Source organism: Oryctolagus cuniculus, chromosome 3 (assembly GCF_964237555.1).
Source record: "Oryctolagus cuniculus chromosome 3, mOryCun1.1, whole genome shotgun sequence".
Taxonomy (NCBI): Eukaryota; Metazoa; Chordata; class Mammalia; order Lagomorpha; family Leporidae; genus Oryctolagus; species Oryctolagus cuniculus.
In genome coordinates this window covers 43289414-43309284 of record NC_091434.1, presented here as the reverse complement: position 1 = coordinate 43309284, position 19871 = coordinate 43289414, and the positions used below count along the sequence as shown (strand labels likewise).

At 42.2% G+C, this 19871-nt stretch overlaps 1 protein-coding gene across 10 annotated transcripts in view; it reads right to left on the bottom strand.

Moving 5' to 3' along the window:
• Positions 1-261: 261 nt before the first annotated feature.
• The window catches only part of ANKRD44 (ankyrin repeat domain 44), a 368927-nt gene continuing 349317 nt past the window's right edge, over positions 262-19871 (bottom strand). For 3 of the 10 annotated variants that reach the window (XM_051849305.2, XM_051849306.2, XM_051849309.2), the window contains exons 24-28: positions 18181-18326; positions 17632-17714; positions 12664-12746; positions 10112-10203; positions 3468-7751 (exon numbers count right to left, since the gene is read on the bottom strand). In XM_051849305.2, the coding sequence (XP_051705265.1) occupies positions 7504-7751; positions 10112-10203; positions 12664-12746; positions 17632-17714; positions 18181-18326 (652 nt within the window). In that variant the 3' untranslated portion in view covers positions 3468-7503. Of the gene's footprint in view, positions 486-3467; positions 7752-9212; positions 9319-10111; positions 10204-12663; positions 12747-17631; positions 17715-18180; positions 18327-19871 lie in introns of those variants that run through there. The other 7 variants (XM_051849310.2, XM_070070444.1, XM_051849313.2 and 4 more) reach the window with 4 other exon arrangements.

Sequence of the window (19871 nt, the reverse complement as noted above, 5' to 3'; positions counted from 1 at the left end):
CTCCAAAATTACCCTCCCAACCCTTCTCAGAGCTTCTTTTTCCTTCCTCCTAGACCTCTCCCTTTGCATCAATATGCTACAAAATTCCTATTTTAAATGATAAATGCATCCCTGATCTCCATGTACTCCTCCAACTACTGCCTCACTTTTCCATCTCTCTTCAGCATCTCCCTTCTCTTTCTCTCCTCAACTATCTTTGAATTGTTGCCCACTCTACTCTGGTTCACTATTCTTGAAAAAATTTAGTGGTCATCTTCTGTCGTATCTTCTTTAGTCTCCCAGAATCAATGAAGACTACAGATACAGTTAACATCCCTTCTGTAACAGTCTCTCTTTTCCAGTTTTTGGGACACCTCAGTCTTTTAGTTTTCTTATTGCCTTACCTGCCACCTTTTCTTGGTCGTCTCTCCTAGATCCTCCTCCTTCACTTCCTGACTTCCAAATGTTGGAGTGCCCGTGGTTCACAGCTCTTCTCTCTACATTCACTTCCGAGGAAATCTCTGGTCATCAATAATTTCATATGATCCCAATCCCTAGCCTCTTCCACAAATTACAGGCCATTTACTTGACATCAAACCATCAACAGATTTAATTGACTCCCCTTGTGGGTAGGGCAGTTGCTTATCATGTTGGGCGTCACCTTTGATACCCCTGGGCCTCAGAACAGTAAATGTTAGCCTGTCCCTCCACACCCTAAGTCATTGTGCCAAAAAAAACACAAAAGCCTTCACATTTCCAATTGTTCTCTGGAGTTCTTGTCAATAATGAATGGCACAGCCACTTGCTGCTTTATATTTTATAGCAAATGTACCTTCACTATGGAATTTGTTAAGGAGACATCACATGGCACTTTTACTCACAATGTTTTTAGGTTATGTTAGTAGCCTTTTAACTTAATGCTTCTGTGCCTTATAAGCTAATTCTGGAACACATTAAGTATGTTAGGTGAGGGGTGGATATGTGGGGGTCTAAACCTAGTGGATGGAATGAGAGAAATCCTTTGACAACCAGTTTGGAGAAAGTGAACATCAATGTTCAACAATATATGTCCTGCAGAAGAGACCATTATCCCCTTTCTACTTATGAGAGCATGAGTAAAATGAAGGGGTCTCTACATTTTATCTTGAATGGATAAATGGGAAATAAGTAAATAACCTCCTTAGCAGTTATTGGGAAGAAGCTTCCTAGCATGACATTATATTCTCAAAGGACACTGAGATAGACAGTGTAGTTAAGTAGCTCCCAAGAATGCTCCCAATAATTCTGGCTCTTTGTATTTGCCCTGTTGGGTAACACTCTACCCTTCAATATAGACTAGAGCTTGTAACTTGCTTCTAATGAATATGGAGAAAATAGAGGATATCTGAGATTCAATTTCAGAAAACGGTGACTTCTACTTTGCTGTTCCTCACTTTTCTCAGCTTGATCAGTCTCAGGAGGCCAGCTGCCACACTGTGAGCCTCCCTGTGCAAAGGTCACTCGGCAAGGAATGGTCAGCAACCAGCAGCTGCCAAGGAACTGAGGCCCTGAGACCACAACCAGCAATGAATCCTGCCAACAACCACATGAACAAGTTTAGCAATGAAACTTTCCCTGGCCAACAACATGACTGTAGCTTTTTGGAGCCCCTGAAGCAGAAGACCCAGCTAAACCATGGCTGACTCACAAAATCTGTGAGCTAGCAAACATTTGTTTCAAGTGACTGGATTTTGGGGTAATTTGTTGCATAGTCATACATAACTAATATATACTGTCTACATTAACCAACAGGAGACTCTCACTCATAGTGATTCCTGTTTTACAGTTTTAAGTCTGGAAAGCACCCACATTTGTACTTTTGAATAAGAAGTGAGTACAAAACCTTACTGAACAACTCTGGCAGAAAATAAATATTACACAGCAGAATGGTGGAAAGCAGAGAACTTCTACAGGCACAAATTGTATAGTCAGACCACTAGCTCTGCAAGTTTAGGCAAGTCAAGTAACTTCTCTGGGACTCAGTTTCTCCAACTGATGATGGGAGGAGCTGGCACTATGGTGTAGTAGGCTAAGCCTCCACCTGCAACGCTGGCATCTCAAAAGGGCGCCAGTTCATATCCCATCTGCTCCTCTTTCTATCCAGCTCTCTGCTTATAGCCTGGGAAAGCAGAAGATGGCCCAAATGCTTGGGCCCCTGCACCCCCATGGGAGACTCAAGAGGAAGCTCCTGGCTTCTGGCTTCAGATCAGATCAGCTCCAGCTGTTATGGCCATTTGGGAACTGAACCAGTGGATGGAAGACCTTTCTCTTTGTCTCTACCTCTCTCTCTCTCTCTCTCTGTTACTCTACATCTCAAATAAATAAATAAAATTTAAAAAAAAATTTACAATGGGATTGGACTAGACTGGCAATACTGCTAATGTTTCACTATCCTGTGATCTGACAGCTTCACTTCCAAATCTCTCTCATTAGCTAAAAAGTCCATCAATAGGAATCTGTCCTGAGTTCCAGGGATCACCCTTGAAGTTACTACTCAAGGTGAGAACCTCTGAGTGATGAGACAGACCAGGAAACAAATTCTATGGATACCTTCAAGGATGGGGCAGAGTTAGGTTCTTGTGTTGCAGTGAAGCTGTGGAAGAGCAGTAATGAGACTCAAATTACAAACATGTTTGATTTTGCAGTTTTGAGGACTTGGTAAGCTTCCTTCTTTCTGATATATGTGAACTATGTAACTGATAGCATTTTCACTCTTGGCTGCAAAGAAGCTTAGTGCAAATTCATGTTCATTCACAGTCACTGTGTTAAATTTTATGGTTTCTATAGGTTTCTTTTTCCCTGTCCTAACTTTTCTACTTCTAATTTTTCACATGTCTTTTATTGCAAGCCAAGCTCAAATCTTTTATGGAAAAAAATTGGAGCACATATGAATATCATAAACACAAACATGTTGGAAATCTTTTTCTCTAATTGAGATATACAAACAAAAATAGCAAATATGAAGATGCACTTCACCTTGGTTACTTATTTTCAAAATTTAATTTGGCCGGCGCCGCGGCTCACTAGGCTAATCCTCCGCCTAGCGGCGCCGGCACACCGGGTTCTAGTCCCGGTCGGGGCGCCGGATTCTGTCCCGGTGGCCCCTCTTCCAGGCCAGCTCTCTGCTGTGGCCAGGGAGTGCAGTGGAGGATGGCCCAGGTGCTTGGGCCCTGCACCCCATGGGAGACCAGGAAAAGCACCTGGCTCCTGGCTCCTGCCATCGGATCAGCGCGGTGCGCCGGCCGCAGCGCGCCTCCGCGGCGGCCATTGGAGGGTGAACCAACGGCAAAGGAAGACCTTTCTCTCTGTCTCTCTCTCTCACTGTCCACTCTGCCTGTCACAAAAAAAAAAAAAAAAAAAAAAAAATTTAATTTGGCTTGGGGAGATCAAATATATAAAATGGCATAATTTGGGAAAAGCGTAAATTGGAAAATTGAAGAAACCACAAATTGCAACAATATTTGTACCGTTTTTATTTGTAAAAATAACAATCTGAATGCATTTCCAGAGTATATTACAGTTAAGTACTTCATTACATTATTAGAGCATTCAGTAGTTGCAAAAGCATTAAACTGTGCTTGAGAAGATTCAGACTGGTTCAAAGTCATTCACTGAACTAAAAGTCATTTCCCTCATTTTTACAGTCATGGCATTTACCAGAGTCATTCAACTCCAATTTATATAGGAAAACATTACAGACAAAATTCCACTGAAATCATCAAACAATATTTTATGCTGTTACAAATATGTTATGCAAAATATAACACTGGCACCAGATTTGTTTCATCGTGCTTTGCAAAGATATATTGCACATGCTAAAGCATAAAATATGCAGACAAAACTACCAAACAAAAGATATTTGCATTGAATTTTTAGATCACTGCATAAGAAACGCATAGAATTACATTTTGTACACACACTCAGATTGTCACTATCTTAAAACACTTTTGCCCTATAATACTGACCTATGGTTTACAGTTTTGTAAGAAAAAAGCATTTCAGCACTACAAAACCAAACATTATTCCTATAGAAAACTTTAGCATTTTCATTTCAAAGCAAGAAAAAGGGGAAATAGGAAAAAAGATACTTTATACATTCAAAGAAAGGTTGAAATGAAAACTCACTGGTATTATATTGCTAACACTCCAATGAAAAAAATACAAAACATTTCACAAAACATTGTCAGAATATACAAATATAAAAAGGCACTCTAACTTCATATTACAAGACAAAAAGGGGATGAATTCTTCAACCAACACAACAGATAAGCAAACCAAGTTGCTCAACAGTACAAATAACTAGTGCAGCAAATCCATGTGATGTTCCTGTTCTAATTTAATAATAAAATAATAAATCAAGCAGCTGTTTACTGCCTCAAGTACCAAAACATACTATGGTGCCCTTTTAGTAGTGATAAATAGAAATCCCCTGAGCTATTTACTGTAGAATCATAGCAGATTTTAGGCAATTTGGAGATAATAATGTATATACCAAAGACAGGCAGACACTGGCGAATAGGGAAGTGCATACAGCATCATGATCCCTGCGGCTATGGTTAAAATACAGCCTAAAAATAACACGTTTAGGTAAAAGCATGAAGCAACTAAGACTCAATTAAAAACACAAAGTTTTCTGGTTCATTTTTTCTTAAAAAGCTCTATTGCAAACATAAATTTGTTCTAAGAGATGTAATTGAAATGCACAGAAATTACAGTTTTTGTAAAAGTCATTTCTTAAAAAAAGAAATTTAGTCTTGGGGACAGGGAGAATTGGAGGGAGGGCTAGAGAGAAAGACATTGATTGATTCAACAAGCAGTTCATTGTGAGCATGATTTTGTTTTGTTCCTTTGTCCTCCTCCCTTGAGAGAGAGGGAGAGAGAGTGGGGGAAAATCTAAAAGCAGCTCCATGGAGAAAATGTCTCATGGTCGCTCACTGCTTTGCTGAAATGATCCTTGTACTCTCTGCTACTCTACAGGAAAAATGTCAACGCTGCTTCGCAGGCATTTCATCTTCTGCCTTAAATGCCAACTGAGCAAGATTTCCATTCACTTTGGAAAAAAGACACCGCAGTATATTGTGCTTCTTCAACACAGCGTCTCCCTTATTTTCAGGGTTTTGGTAAAAAGAGAAGGTTATTATTGCTCATTACCAATTTACCTATTTCTTTAAACATTTATCTTCTCTAAAGTAACACAAAGGGCAGAAGAAGGAGGGGAGCACCACACCAAGAATTCAAAACATAATGGTGGTGGTGTTGAAAAATTTCAGTTGAAATTAATATCAGTTTTATAAGTCCTTTGAACAAGTTCTCAATTATAAAGAACCTAATATGAGTTTTAATTAAATCCAGGATATTAAAAGAGCAAGATTAAAGTCTTTTATAGCTGAATGAAAAATACAACCCAGGATCTGTATCTGATCCAGGTACAACTTAACACTGTTTTAACAAATATCTCATATACACTATAAAATAGAAATTTCCAGGGTAAAAATGGAACCCATTATAAATTGTTGACTAGGACTGTCCTAATGGGACATATTTTTTCCTGTCTCTTCCTCAAGTGGAAAAAAGCACGAGAGCTGGTGATTTTTATTTCTCCTCTTGGCACAGTGCCCACACACTGACCTATTTCCCACTGGGTTACTGGGACCCTGGTTTTTCAGCATAGTTTGGGTTATTTCTGGACTTTCTTTGGGCCACTTTTGTGTATTCACATTTCGGTTTTCCTGTTGCAGAAGAGCATATGGACTGCAATGTCTTCTAAGCTCTAAGTCGGCTACAAACCGAGGCTGAGTGTGGATGAAGGTGAGGGCCAGCTGGGAACTCAGCAGTGGGAATGGTGGGTGTGGCCCCAGGGCTGTTGGCTAGCCCAGGGTCAAATATCTTTTCCACTTTTTTGTTACTCTAAATAAGATATATAGCAATTAAAACAGAGAACAAACAATGGATGTTTCCTCAGCATTTGTTTCATTTCAAATAAATATAAACACATTTACATCAAAAGTATATGGACATTTTCTCTAGTTTGGCAAAAAACAAAAAAACTGTGGTCAACACATCATCAGTTACAAATGTTAAACTGTCAACTAGAAATCTGTATCATAAGAAATATAAAATACAACAAAGACTGGTATGCAAAAAGGTTACATTTTAACTCCATAGAAAAAGTACTTCAGTTCTCACTTGCATTTTGAAGAAAAAAAGTTTAAATCTTCCATTTCAGACTGAAGCATTTTGGTCCTCATGGGTAGCTGGTTGATGAACTACATACATATCTACATACACATATATGTGTGAGTATGTATGTGCATAATTTTTAAAGAGTCTCATTCTTCCTTTTGTACAGCTGTTCCAGGGGTGGAACGGGGTCCGTTTGACCTAGAAGCTTTGGCAGAGGGAGCAGACACAGTATTCACTACGTTGATTTTATCATCAAGCAACTGGCAATTGGCTGTAATTTCCATATCACCCATTTCCACTTCTTGCTTTCACTTTCTTTGTTCATTTTTGCAGGCACACTTTCACTCACTTGGCAATGACCTTGACTGAGAAGCTCATTTAACATTTTACTACTGATGAGCAATGCTGATGATTCTGATGCATTTGAAAAGTTAGTATTTTGATTTAAGAATCAACGATCAAAGGGTAGTTCCCTTTTAAATTTGCATATTGTCTGAAAGTTTTGGTACAATATAATTTTCACTGGAAGTGTTATGCGATAGATTTGGGTTCAATCACTCAGGTGAAAATTAGTGACAGGATTGTTATCGGGAGCACTAGGGTGCCACATTTATGTTAAAAAAAAAAAAAAACAATTTAAAAAAGCAAGTTCCATCTTTCAATTCATCCGGTAACTTTAACAAAGACAAAGTTCTCAGAAAGAACTCAGAAAGAAGTTCTGGATATTTAAGTGCTTATTTGAGAAGACATAAACAGCTGGACTGTCTTACAAAGATTATTACAGGCATTACTCTGAAGATGAACACCTTTACCTTTGGCTTCTAGTGAGGAAGTAAACATCAACGTGAGGCATTTCCTACCCACTCTTCCCTCCCCTCCCAGGGGACAGGAATGTCACACTGATACACTTCCCAGAACTTTCTGCTGAGTACAGGAAAAAAAAAATCTCTTCACAAGAAACCACTGCCTCTCTGTTGCATTATCCCCAAAGAAAAAGGATTAAATACATTTTAAAAATCCTTACTTAGTGTGCTCGCTTCGGCAGCACATACATTAAAAATCCCTTACTTAAAATGAGAGGTAGACTTTCATGAAAGTACCCAAGGAAACAGGAAACAAAACAAAACTGGGCCCATCCCTAGGTGTTTTAGCCTAGCTGCCCTTCCTCTGTTTGACTAATTCCTTCCCTCCTGGCTTCTGGAAGCTCAGGCCACAAATAACACTTGGATATCAACCTGGAATGTAAGCATCTTTCCCTTCCTCCAACACCGGTGATCAAAGAAAAGCTTCTACAGTGCAAAGTCAGAATGTTTCCGAATCAGAATCGTTTTCATTGTACCCATCCTCCGAGCCTATGTTGTTACTGCACAGGCTAACCATGCTACCCAGATTGGAGAGGGTCGTCCTGCTCAAATTGTCTTTTTTTAAACACACGAAGTTGACAGCCGTCATTGTACTGGAAGGAGAAAAAGGCATCATGGTAGCCAAAATGAGGGCCAGGCAGTCAGCCACGTCTTTGTTAGGAGCACAAGCCAGGGCCGGGGTATGACCTGGGCGTAAACGCAGACAAGGCAGTGGTTAGTCCCAGGGCGTCCCGAGGAGGCGCGAGCGTTCCACAGTACATCTCCTAATCCACCCCCGTGGAGATGTATGCCGAGTTAGAAATCATGCTAGGTCAAAGGCAGAGGGACTTCTCACACGTCATGCTGGCCGGGGTCGGGGTGGGGGAGGCTAGGGAGGCAGGGAAGGAGACATTTGATGGAAGGGCTTTGGTTTGGTGTTGTTTTTTTTTTTTTTTACAGCTCACACGACCACAGTAAGCACAATATTTTCTGAGGTTAGAATTCCAGCCTTCATCTAGTAAACAGATACATGAGGAGGTGGGGGTGGGACACAGTTCCAAAAAAAAAAAAAAAAAAACAAACAGCAACAGGACAACCAGGAAGATGTCTCCACTGGCAAGCACATACATACACACCACGAGCCTTAGACCCAGGTGGACCAGGACTCTCATTCTGAGAACAATGACTTTCCATTGTAGCTAATTGTGTCAGATTAGAGAAGGCACTGAAAGTTAGATGACTGTGAGCGACTAATGCCACTTGGTCACTTCATATATATATGTGTGTGTGTATATATATATATATATATATATATATATATAAATGTAAAATATACACCAATGAACTGGCTTCAGAAAAATGGAGTCATTTGAGATCAGATACAAGAAGCTGTAACTGTTTAAGATTAAAAATTTACTAGCAGTTAAGAGAAATTTAATAGGATTTCAAAAAAGAGCCACTCCACCAAGTAAAGTCCTAAATCTGAAATGCAACAGATGTGGAAAAATTGCCATCCTTGCCATAATTACAGTTGTGTCATTTTCTACCATTCACACTTGATGGGTCCAGTCCAGGTGAGAAACCGACCTCCACAACCAGCTTGGGAAGGTAGAATAATTCTCTGATCTAATTACTACCCTACCATTACCATCATTATCTCTGCTGGCCAAAGTTCTCACACCATAGTGGGTAGTGCACTCACTCAGTCATCAGAGGAACTAGCTCAATAAAACTTAATATTTCATTGGTTTGCTTATCATCACTTGACCTGGCCCTCCCTCGCCACTCCCCCTAGCCTTTAAGAGGTTATTCTTCTTTCTGCTTCGGAAAAAAAAAAAAAAAAAAAATGGACAGGAATATTAAGATTCCATTCCACAAAGGATCAGCATTGAGTAAAAGAATTACGAAAATTCTGAACAAGACCGTTCCCAGACCTTTGGGATGTAGCTAAGCCTTGAGACAGACAAGTGCTCAGATGCAGAGTTATACTAGAAAAAAGGCAAAACTGATCTAGTTTGGACTCTTTGGAAAAAAATTACAGGCCTCTGCATATCAATCCTAAGTGATAAGAGGGTGAGGAAAGGTGAGGTGGGAAAGCCAAGGCGATGGAGTAAGAGAGAAATTTCTGCACCTCATAGATGAGCCATGTTGGGGATGGAGCAGGGTACATGCTGGGTAAATGGGGCTGCAGAAACAAAACTACTAAGAGTTAGCTACTGATGGCAATATGGCTGCTTACTTCTGAGAAATAGGCATGAGCTGCTAATTCCAATACCTGTAATAAGCAGTTAATTGAGTTATATTAATACATTATAATGCTTTAATTAAATGCCACAATTAATGCCACATTTTTAAAAATCACTTAATTCATAAATATCCAGAAGTTCCTCTTTTGCTCCCCAAGGTTAATTAATAGGTGTTATGCTTAAATGGTAGCTTAGTACAATTCTAGGATTCATTAGTTTTCAAAATTTCTTAGGAAGCAGAGTAGAAAGCTTCTGTTAAGAATCAGCTCGTTTAGAAAAGAAGCATTATATAGATCAGGAGAAGCTTTCAAGCCTGGACACTAATTAAAATTTTTATTCATGTTCCCTAAATTTCCATACTGGGAATATGAGTTCTGATCTGGACTTTAAAAAAATGGTTTGATCTCAGAATGAATTGAAATACAATCAAAAACCTAGGTTTTTATCTGAGCCCTTGAGCATGCACTAATGACATGTGTAATCCCTAACTCTTCAGTGTATGCAGTTAGAATTCTGAATGCCAAGTTGGAAGTTTTTTTTATTTTAGTGAGTCTAAATGATTTTAACCACCACGCTGAGGAGTTAGAGACCAACTGCTGACACATGCAGAATGGATAGCACTGGTGGGCTATAGGTGGACCATGTGTTTTACAAAATGACAGACAGGACAAATTAACCTTGCTGGACTTCTCACACACATGGGACTTTCAAGAGGGAGAGAATTATTACTGCCTGTTCATAAGCTCCAACCTCTCTCATTTTCCTCTGGCTTCCATCGGCATATGGAAGACACAGGCAGTAATGTTTATTTTTTCCACTTACCATTTTCATCTACAGCAAGCACACAGGCTCCTTTGGCCAGCAACTCCTCGACTACCACCTTCAAGCCATTGCGTGCAGCAATGTGGAGGGGTCTAAAAAACACAGCATCAAGCATCACCTGGGACACATATTTGTGTGATATTGGGGCATTCTAGTTAGCCTATCCCACTAAAAGGAAGACTTAACAAGATATTTATACATACACTGCATCTCAATCCCAATGTCAGTAACAAGGAAGATAGAGAAAGAACACAGAACACACTGTATCGGGTTCTTGCTTGATTTCTGCCATAGCCTTGAATCATTGTGGCACACAGGACAGGCATAGACATTATCCATATATGTGCAGGTACTTAAAAAGTTCATGCAACAATAGAATTAAAAGACAAGCTTTTTTTTAACGTTTGAAAATTATTTGAGAAGTAGAGGAGAGAGGAAGAGACAGAGACTGACTCCCATCCATTTGTTCACTCTCCACATGCTCACAGCAGCCAGAGCTGGGGACAAATTCAAGAGCCAGGAACACAGTCTTGGTCTCCCACATGGGTGGCAGGAACCCAAATGCTTGAGCCATCACTGCTGTCTGCCAGCCTCCATGCTACCAGGAGTTAAGAGATTCAGCCAGGAATGGAACCCAGGCACTTTCATAATCATTAAACATTTGCTCTAATAAGCTTATTTTGGTACAAAAAAAAGTTAGAATATATGCACAGTTTTAAAATAACACACATATTCCATGAACTTTTTGAAGTACCCTTGTATATAATCTCAAATCTTATTATTACTAAAAGTACACAGATGTTTTACTGAATTCATAATACCTTAAAAAATAATGTTAACCTCTGCATACAGCACTATGTACTACCTAAGAATCTTAAATGGAAAAATAAATTCCTAATTGTCCTTTGTCTTTAAAACAAATGCATAAATAACTTTCTAGAATGGAAAATAAATCAGGTTTGAGATCTTTCACACCAAGGGTTACACTGAATCATATTAAAATATAATTGAGACAGGCCGGCGCCGCGGCTCACTAGACTAATCCTCCGCCTTGCGGCGCCGGCACACTGGGTTCTAGTCCCGGTCGGGGCGCCGGATTCTGTCCCGGTTGCCCCTCTTCCAGGCCAGCTCTCTGCTGTGGCCAGGGAGTGCAGTGGAGGATGGCCCAAGTGCTTGGGCCCTGCACCCCATGGGAGACCAGGAGAAGCACCTGGCTCCTGGCTTTGGATCAGCGTGATGCGCTGGCCGCAGCGCGCCAGCCGCGGTGGCCACTGGAGGGTGAACCAACGGCAAAGGAAGACCTTTCTCTCTGTCTCTCTCTCACTATCCACTCTGCCTGTCAAAAAGAAAAAAATATATATATGTATATATATATATATATATATAATTGAGACAAATAGCTTAGAAACTCTTCAAATGTATTCTGGGAACCTGATTTATAAAACTGTCATTTTCCAGTTAGAATACATAATGCTAATATATAATACTAATGTGTCCATAAGCCTATATGATTTTTCTAACAGTCTGCTAAAATTATATTACTATAGAAGTATCAGCAAAGAAAAACACAGACCTTAAAAAATGCTATGGCAGCGTATCAAAAAGAGGACTCTAAGCAAAACTGCCTAGCCAGGTAAACAACTGTGGGTGGGCAACGGTCAGCATCATGGAGAAAAATCCAGGTCTGCCTTTCTCACTGCTGTGCTCCCCTATGCTAGCCTGACACACAGCAGGCTCCTAATACTTCTCGAAACAATAACTATGACTCTGGGTTCAAGTAAGACTTTAAAAGTTACTTACGGCTGGTGCCACAGCTCAATAGGCTAAACCTCTGCCTTGCAGCACCGGCACACCGGGTTCTAGTCCCAGTCGGGGTGCCAGATTCTGTCCCGGTTGCCACTCTTCCAGGTCAGCTCTCTGCTGTGGCCCGGGAGTGCAGTGGAGGATGGCCCAAGTGCTTGGGCCCTGCACCCCATGGGAGACCAGGAGAACCACCTGGCTCCTGCCTTTGGATCAGCGCGGTGCGCCGGCCGCAGAGCACCAGTCATGGCGGCCATTGGAGGGTTAACCAACAGAAAAGGAAGACCTTTCTCTCTGTCTCTCTCTCTCACTGTCCACTCTGTCAAAAAAAATTTTTAAAAATAAGTAAATAAAGCCGGCGCCGCGGCTCACTAGGCTAATCCTCCACCTAGTGGCGCCGGCACACCGGGTTCTAGTCCCGGTTGGGGTGCCAGATTCTGTCCCGGTTGCCCCTCTTCCAGGCCAGCCCTCTGCTGTGGCCAGGGAGTGCAGTGGAGGATGACCCAGGTGCTTGGGCCCTGCACCCCATGGGAGACCAGGAAAAGCTCCTGCCATCCGATCAGCGCTGTGCGCCGGCCGCAGCGCGCCAGCCGCTGCGGCCATTGGAGGGTGAACCAACGGCAAAGGAAGACCTTTCTCTCTGTCTCTCTCTCTCACTGTTCACTCTGCCTGTCAAAAATAAATAAATAAATAAATAAATAAATAAAGTTAAGCTGGCTTTAAAAAAAAATAAGTAAATAAAAGTTACTTACGTGTGCAGTGCATTATTTTTTGCATTAATGAGGCTCTCATCTTGTATCTTGTCAAGTATTAACAAGGCACATTTCTCATGACCCTAATAAAGGAAAAGAAGTGATAAGATAAGAAACCTGAGACAAAGACACAGAGAGGTTCTTGAAAAATTACTTCACCACGCTTTACATTGCAAATGGATTTCCTCTGACTAGAAAATGTTCTACAAGGCTATTTTCTGAGAAATGTTTTTTTTTAAACAAAAATGGGCCCCAAGTACTCTAGGATTCTAAATAAGGTCAGTGAAAGAACTTGGTTAACATACATCTGAACTAAAAGGTTAACAGTTCTGAGATAATTGTTAGAATTAATGTCCAGAGGGCTCAACACATGCTAACTTGGCTCGCTCCGCTGGTAAACAGAGAGGATTAGGAGTACCCTTTACATCCCTCACCCTGACGTGTTGCACACATATCAAGTCCAGGCTCTCTCCTCAAGCCTTCAGTGACCACTTCAGTCATCCATTTATCCTTGGAATTCTCACTTATCAATTATCTGCACACTCACCATCATTTTCCACCTTGTATGGTGAAGGGACCCGACACCAGGAAAGCTCAGACTTTTCTTCCTCAGCTAGCGGGAGACAGCTCTGTGCCTTGTGACAATTGGTGGTGGATAATTTTAAAACACCCTCCTGTACCTTCAGGCCTGGTGGCCTTCTGAGGGGCCATGGCTTCCTAAGCCCCCACTAACCAATGTGTGGCCCACAGACCTCCAGCATCAGTGTGACCTGGGACATCTCAGGTGCCGCTCCAGAACTCATAAAGTGGTATGGATTTAACAAGAACTCCAAGTGATTTGTTTGCACAATAAAGTTTGAAAAACGCTACACTTACATTCACTAACACAACAACACCTTGAAAAAAAACTACATGAAACTGAGCAGTACTTGTGATTTCCATGGGATTTTCAGAGCACAAAGGAACCGCTGAGACTTCTGGTATCACCTGGCATAGGTAACACTCTCAATATTTTAACTATGTTGCAATTAATCACCATCACTGGTATTGGCTATTTAAGGAACACCCTTAAATAGAATTTCAGAAATGTCCCTGGAACTTTTAAAGTCACTGCTGGCAGAGTATACACAATTGTAACCTTATCAGACAATGATTTTTTTTTTAAGATTTATTTATTTATTTGAAAGGGAGAGTTACAGAGAGGGAGAGAGGGAGAGGGAGAGAGAGAGAGAGAGAGAGAGAGAGGAGAGAGAAGAGAGAGAGAGAAAGGAGAGAAGAGAGAGAGGTCTTCCATCCACTGGTTCACTCCCCAAATGGCTGCAACGGGGGAACAGAGCCAGTCCGAAGCCAGAACCAGGAGCTTCTCCTGGGTCTCCCACATGAGTTCAGGGGCCCAAGGACTTGGGCCATCTTCCACTGCTTTCCCAGGCCATAGCGGAGAGCCAGATCAGAAGTGGAGCAGCCGGGACTCGAACCAGCACTCACATGAGGTGCTGGCACTGCAGATGGTGGCTTTACCCAATACATCACAGCACTGGCCCCGTGATTGATCTTTAAAATATTCATATCCTTAAGCTCAATAATTCTACACTAAGGAACAAAAAAGGGATAACTCTTAAAGGAATGCATAAGGAATGAATCTTAAAGGAACAAATAAGTATCCTTCAAAAGGATTTCTTGACAGTAAGCATTATTTATAATAGCATATTGGAAAAGAAGACATCCATCTACGAACAGGGGACGGATTAAATAAAGGATGGTGTAGTCCTAAGATAAAGCACCACCCTAGCGCTGTGGCACAGCAGGTTAAAGCCGCTGCCTGCAACACCAGCATCCACATGGGCACTAGTCTGAGTGTGGCTGCTCACTTTTTTTTTTTTTTAATATTTTATTTATTTATTTGACAGGTAGTGTTACAGATAGTGAGAGGGAGAGACAGAGAGAAAGGTCTTCTGTCCGTTGGTTCACTCCTCAAATGGCCGCAACGGCTGGAGCTGCACCAATCCGAAGCCAGGAGCCAGGTGCTGCCTCCTGGTCTCCCACGCGGGTGTAGGGGCCCAAGGACTTGGGCCATCTTCTATTGCAGAGAGCTGGATTGGAAGAGAAGCAGCCGGGACTAGAACTGGTGCCCATATGGGATGCTGGTGCCGCAGGCGGAGGATTAACCTACTGTGCCACGGCGCCGGCCCCTGCTCTACTTCTGATCCAGCTCCCTGCAAATGGCCTGGGAAAAGCAGTGGAAGATGGCCCAAGTGTTTGGGCTTCTGCCACCCACACAGGAGACCTGGATAAAGCCCCTGACTCCTGACTTCGGCCTGGCCCAGCACTGGCCCTCGTGGAAATCTGGGGAGCGAACCAGCGGATAGATTTCTCTTTTTGTCTCTCCCTCTCTCTCAGTAACCCTAACTTTCAAATAAATAAGTAAATCTTTTTAGAAACCATAAAGAATTATGTCTAAGACATTCATAATGTATGATTCAGTAATAAAATAAGAGTATAAACCAATATGATCTCACTTTTGTAAAACCATATTTATACACATATACATGAATACATATTTGCATTAAATATATATGTCCCTGAAATCTCATATGGGAGCAGGAACCTTGATAAACATATGGACACAACGCTATTTAAGAAAAAAAACATATTCTTTGCAAGAACTATGTACCAAGGTTAACTGAAAATGAATTTTAATGGAGAATGGGGGCCGGCGCCGCGGCTCACTAGGCTAATCCTCCAACTAGCGGCGCCGGCACACCGGGGTCTAGTCCCGGTCGGGCTGCCGGATTCTGTCCCGGTTGCCCCTCTTCCAGGCCAGCTCTCTCCTGTGGCCCGAGAAGGCAGTGGAGGATGGCCCAAGTGCTTGGGCCCTGCACCCCATGGGAGACCAGGAGAAGTACCTGGCTCCTGGCTCCTGCCATCGGATCAGCGCTGTGCGCCGGCCGCAGCGCGCCGGCCGCGGCGGCCACTGGAGGGTGAACCAATGGCAAAGGAAGACCTTTCTCTCTGTCTCTCTCTCTCACTGCCCACTCTGCCTGTCAAAAAAAAAAGAAAGGAAAAATGGAGAATGGGACTGGGAAGGGGAGAGGGAGGAGGGGTGGGAGTGTGGATAGGAGGGCAGGTATGGTGGGAAGAATAACTATATTTCTAAATTTGTACTTAGGAAATTTGTATTCCTTAAAAATGAATTTAAAATATTAAAATTAAAAAAGAACTATGTATCAGAAAAAAAGGATAAAGTAAAATGTGCATTTATTTGCCTCATATTATTTTTGGCTATGTTATTACAATGTCTTCAAGTAGAACAAATAAAAATAAATTAAATCGCTTTTATTTTTTTTAAATACTTATTTATTTGAAAGGCAGAGTGACTCAGAGAAAAAGAAAGAGATCTTGGGGACTAGTGCTGTGGCACAGCGGGTAAAGCAGCCACCTGCATGTTGACATCCCATATGGGCACTGGTTCAAGACCCAACTGTTCCACTTCCAATCAAGTTCCATGCTAATGGCCTGGGAAAACAGTGGAGGATGGCTCAAGTATGTGGGCCCCTGCACCCACATGAGAAACCTAGACGGAGGAAGCACCAGGTTCCTGGCTTCGGTCTGATCCAGCCTCAGCTGTTCCAGCCATTTGGGGAGTGAACCAGAGAATGGAAGTTCTCCTCCCCACCCACCCTCCCTCTCTGTGTCACTCTGCCCTTCAAATAATAACAAAATAAATATTGAAAAAAAAATACAGGGGTCTGTGCTGTGGCACAGCAGGTAAAGCTGCCACCTGTAGTGCCAGCATCCCTTATGGGTGCTGGTTGAGTCCCAGCTGCTCCACTTCCGATCCAGCTCTCTGGCCTGGGAAGGCAGTAGAAGATGGTTCAAGTCCTTGGGCCCCTGCACCTGCATGGGAAACCAGAAGCTTCTGGCTATTGGCTTTGGATAGGCACAGCTCCAGCTGTTGCAGCCAACTGGGGAGTGAACCAGTGGATGGAAGACCTCTCTCTCTCTCTCTCTGCCTCTCCTTCTCTCTCTGTATAATTCTGACTTTCAAATAAATAAATAAATCTTAAAAAATATATAGATCTTTCATCCACTGGCTTACTCTCTAAATGGCTATAATAGCCAGGTCTGGGCCAGGCTGAAGCCAGGAGCCATGAACTCCACCTGAGTCTTCCACATGGGTGGCAGAGGCCCAGGTATTTGGCCATCTTCCATTGCCTTCCCATGTGCATTAACAGGAAGCTGGATCAGAAGTGGTGCAGCCAGGACTCTGAAAATAGTATTCTGATACGGTATGCTGGTGTTCTAAGTGGCAGCTTAACCTGCTGGCCACAACACTGGCCCCTATATTTCAGAAGTCATAGAATTAAAGTCTTAACCTACTCTGTGGTTCACAACCAAGGAGACGGATCCAGTGGCAGCATCAAAACAGACTGTGGTGAGTAAGCGGCAAATGCTATGGAAAGCTTGTGCTCATCATTCAGGATGACACAGCACATTCTCATCAGCCGAGCGTGTCTGCCCTCCCCATTCCACTTACACCTGAAAACACCCTGGGGAAACATGCTTCCTAAAAGGCAGAATTCTAGTGCCATCATTATTATTCTAATTATTTTTACAATGCCAAGTAACAGTGCTGGGCATGTGGTACAGCAGTTAAGATGCCACTTGGGATACCCACATCCCACACTGCAGTGCCTGGCTTCAAATCCTCTCTGTGCTCAGATTCCTGCTTCCTGCTGATGCACACTCTCAGAAGCAACAGGTGATGGCTAAGTAGTTGGGTCCCCATCAGACATAAGGGAGAGCAACACTGAGTTCCCGGCTCTCAGCTGTTGTGGGCCTTTGGGGAGTGAACCAGTAGGTGGGAGAGCTCTGCCTATCTGTCTCCCTGTTTTTCAAATGAAATAAATAAATATTTTAAAATTAATTTTAAAACCCCTTAGTAACAGTATTTTAAATTCATTTACATACTTTACTACTAGCCAAATGTAAGGGTGTATTCAAGTCCTTATCCTTTATGGTCAGATCAGCCTGGGCACTGTTCACCAAAATATCTATAGAAAAAGCCAAAAGAGGGTTATTTAGATTAGATGCTAATCACATACATTTTCAACAAGTTATTACAAAAATGACATTTCTATTAGTACAGTTCCCATTTGATGTTTTGAAAGAAAAAAAGGAACAATTTATTGCTATATTTGTTCTATCTCCAATATCAACAGGCATTACTTTTATTTTACAGCTTTCCATTAAGACCAGTTAGATGATTCTGCTCTTTTACCAGGTTGCTAAATGCTGAGAAATGCCACTGCACAAAGGTTGGCTCACGCTGGCAAGGTCCGCTAATGATCAAGTCACAGGGAACTGAAAATGCCTAAGCACATAGTTAGGTGGCCTAACTGAAACTGTTTGTGGCCCCTTTTCACACGTGCACACCAAGAACACGACTGATTTTTCAAATTCCCATTATTTTCGTTTGGGGAAAAGCACGAGTATGAAGTCCACATGACAAGCACATACCCACGGCGCCCGCCTGTCCGTTCTCAGCAGCCATCATCAGCGCCGTTTTCCCTGAATTGTCTACTGCATTCACTTGAGCGTTGTGTCTCAAAAGAAGCTGCAGGCACTCCACGTGGTCAGCAAAGGCTGCTGCATGGAGGGGTGTCCTCAAGAGTTCAAGCAAACACGATTTTAGTCCCTTACACTTTACCCTGTATTTGATCAATGCCTGAGAAACACACGCACGGTGGTGTCTTCAGGAGTTAAAACGTCTCAGTTCACGGGGACACTGATCAGGGTAGACTCTGAAGTGTCACCTATGCAAATGGCAGTCCCTAGATTAGGGGAGGGGTGTATGCAGGGGCCCTGTTAATGAGATTAGCATCTTTGGTTTCCCTTTAATCTTGAGACCCAGTGAGTTCATTTTCATCTTTGAGATAGATATTTGCAAAACTAAGTCTTCACATTGTAGGTAATTGGCTGATTGAGTACAAATTTTTAAGAGTCTATGTCATCTAATGTGGGTGGCTGATTTCTCTGGAAGGACAATTTGGCATTATTTGTCAAAATTAAAACCTTATTGGGGGGCCAGTGCTGTGGCTTAGTGGGTAAAGCCGCCGCCTGCAGTGCTGGCATCCCATATGGGTGCTGGTTCAAGTTCTAGCTGCTCGACTTCTGATCCAGCTCTCTGCTGTGGCCTGGGAAAGCAGTAGAAGATGGCCCAAGTCCATGGGCCCCTTCACCTACATGAGAGACCCAGAAGCTCCTGGCTCCTGGCCTTGGATTGGCTCAGCTCCAGCTGTTGTGGCCATCGAGGAATGAACCAGAGGATGGAAGACCTCTCTCTCTCTTGCTCTGCCTCTGCCTCTCTGTAACTTTGCCTTTCAAATAAATAAATAAATCTTTAAAAAAAACTTATTGGAGCTGGCCTAGTGGCACAGCAGGTTAAGCTACCACTTGTGACACCTGTAACCCATAGAAGTTACACCCATGTGGGAGACTCGGGTGAAGTTCCTGGCTCCTAGCTTCCAACTGGCCCAGACCTGGCTGTTGAAGCCAGGCAGTGAACTAGTGGATAGAAGCTATCTCTTTCTCTCTCTCTCTCTGTTTCTTCCTCTCTCTCTCTCTGTTACTCTGCCTTTCAAATAAATAAAGTCTTTAAAAAGACATACAATTTAAAAATACTGATCTTTTAGCCTAGGACATTATTTTCAGATATACTTGGTCATACGTACAGACATGTGTATGAGAATGTTCATTAAACTACTCTGAAATAGCAAAATATTGGAGACAATCTAAATGTTTTTCAAAAGAGGACAGGCAAAGTAAAACCTAGTAAGCCAGATAATGAAATAACGTAGTTTTAGAAGGAATACACTAGGGGTGGCTTTTGGTATAGCAGTTAAGATACAACATCTGCTTTTGATATAGCTTCCTGCTAATGTGTACCCTGGGAGGACAGCAGGAGATACCCTAAGTAAGTAGGGCCCTGACACCATGTGGGAGACCCAGATTGAGTTCTGGGTTCCTGGCTTTGACCTGGACCTGGTGCAGCTAATGTAGGCATTTGGAGAATGAGCCAGCAGACAAGACTGTCTGTCTCTGTCTTTCAAATAGGTGAAAATAAATAATTTGTTTAAAAAATGGAATATGAAAAATCTGTATACCCTGCTATGGAAAAATCTCTAAAATATACTGAAACAGAGCACTGT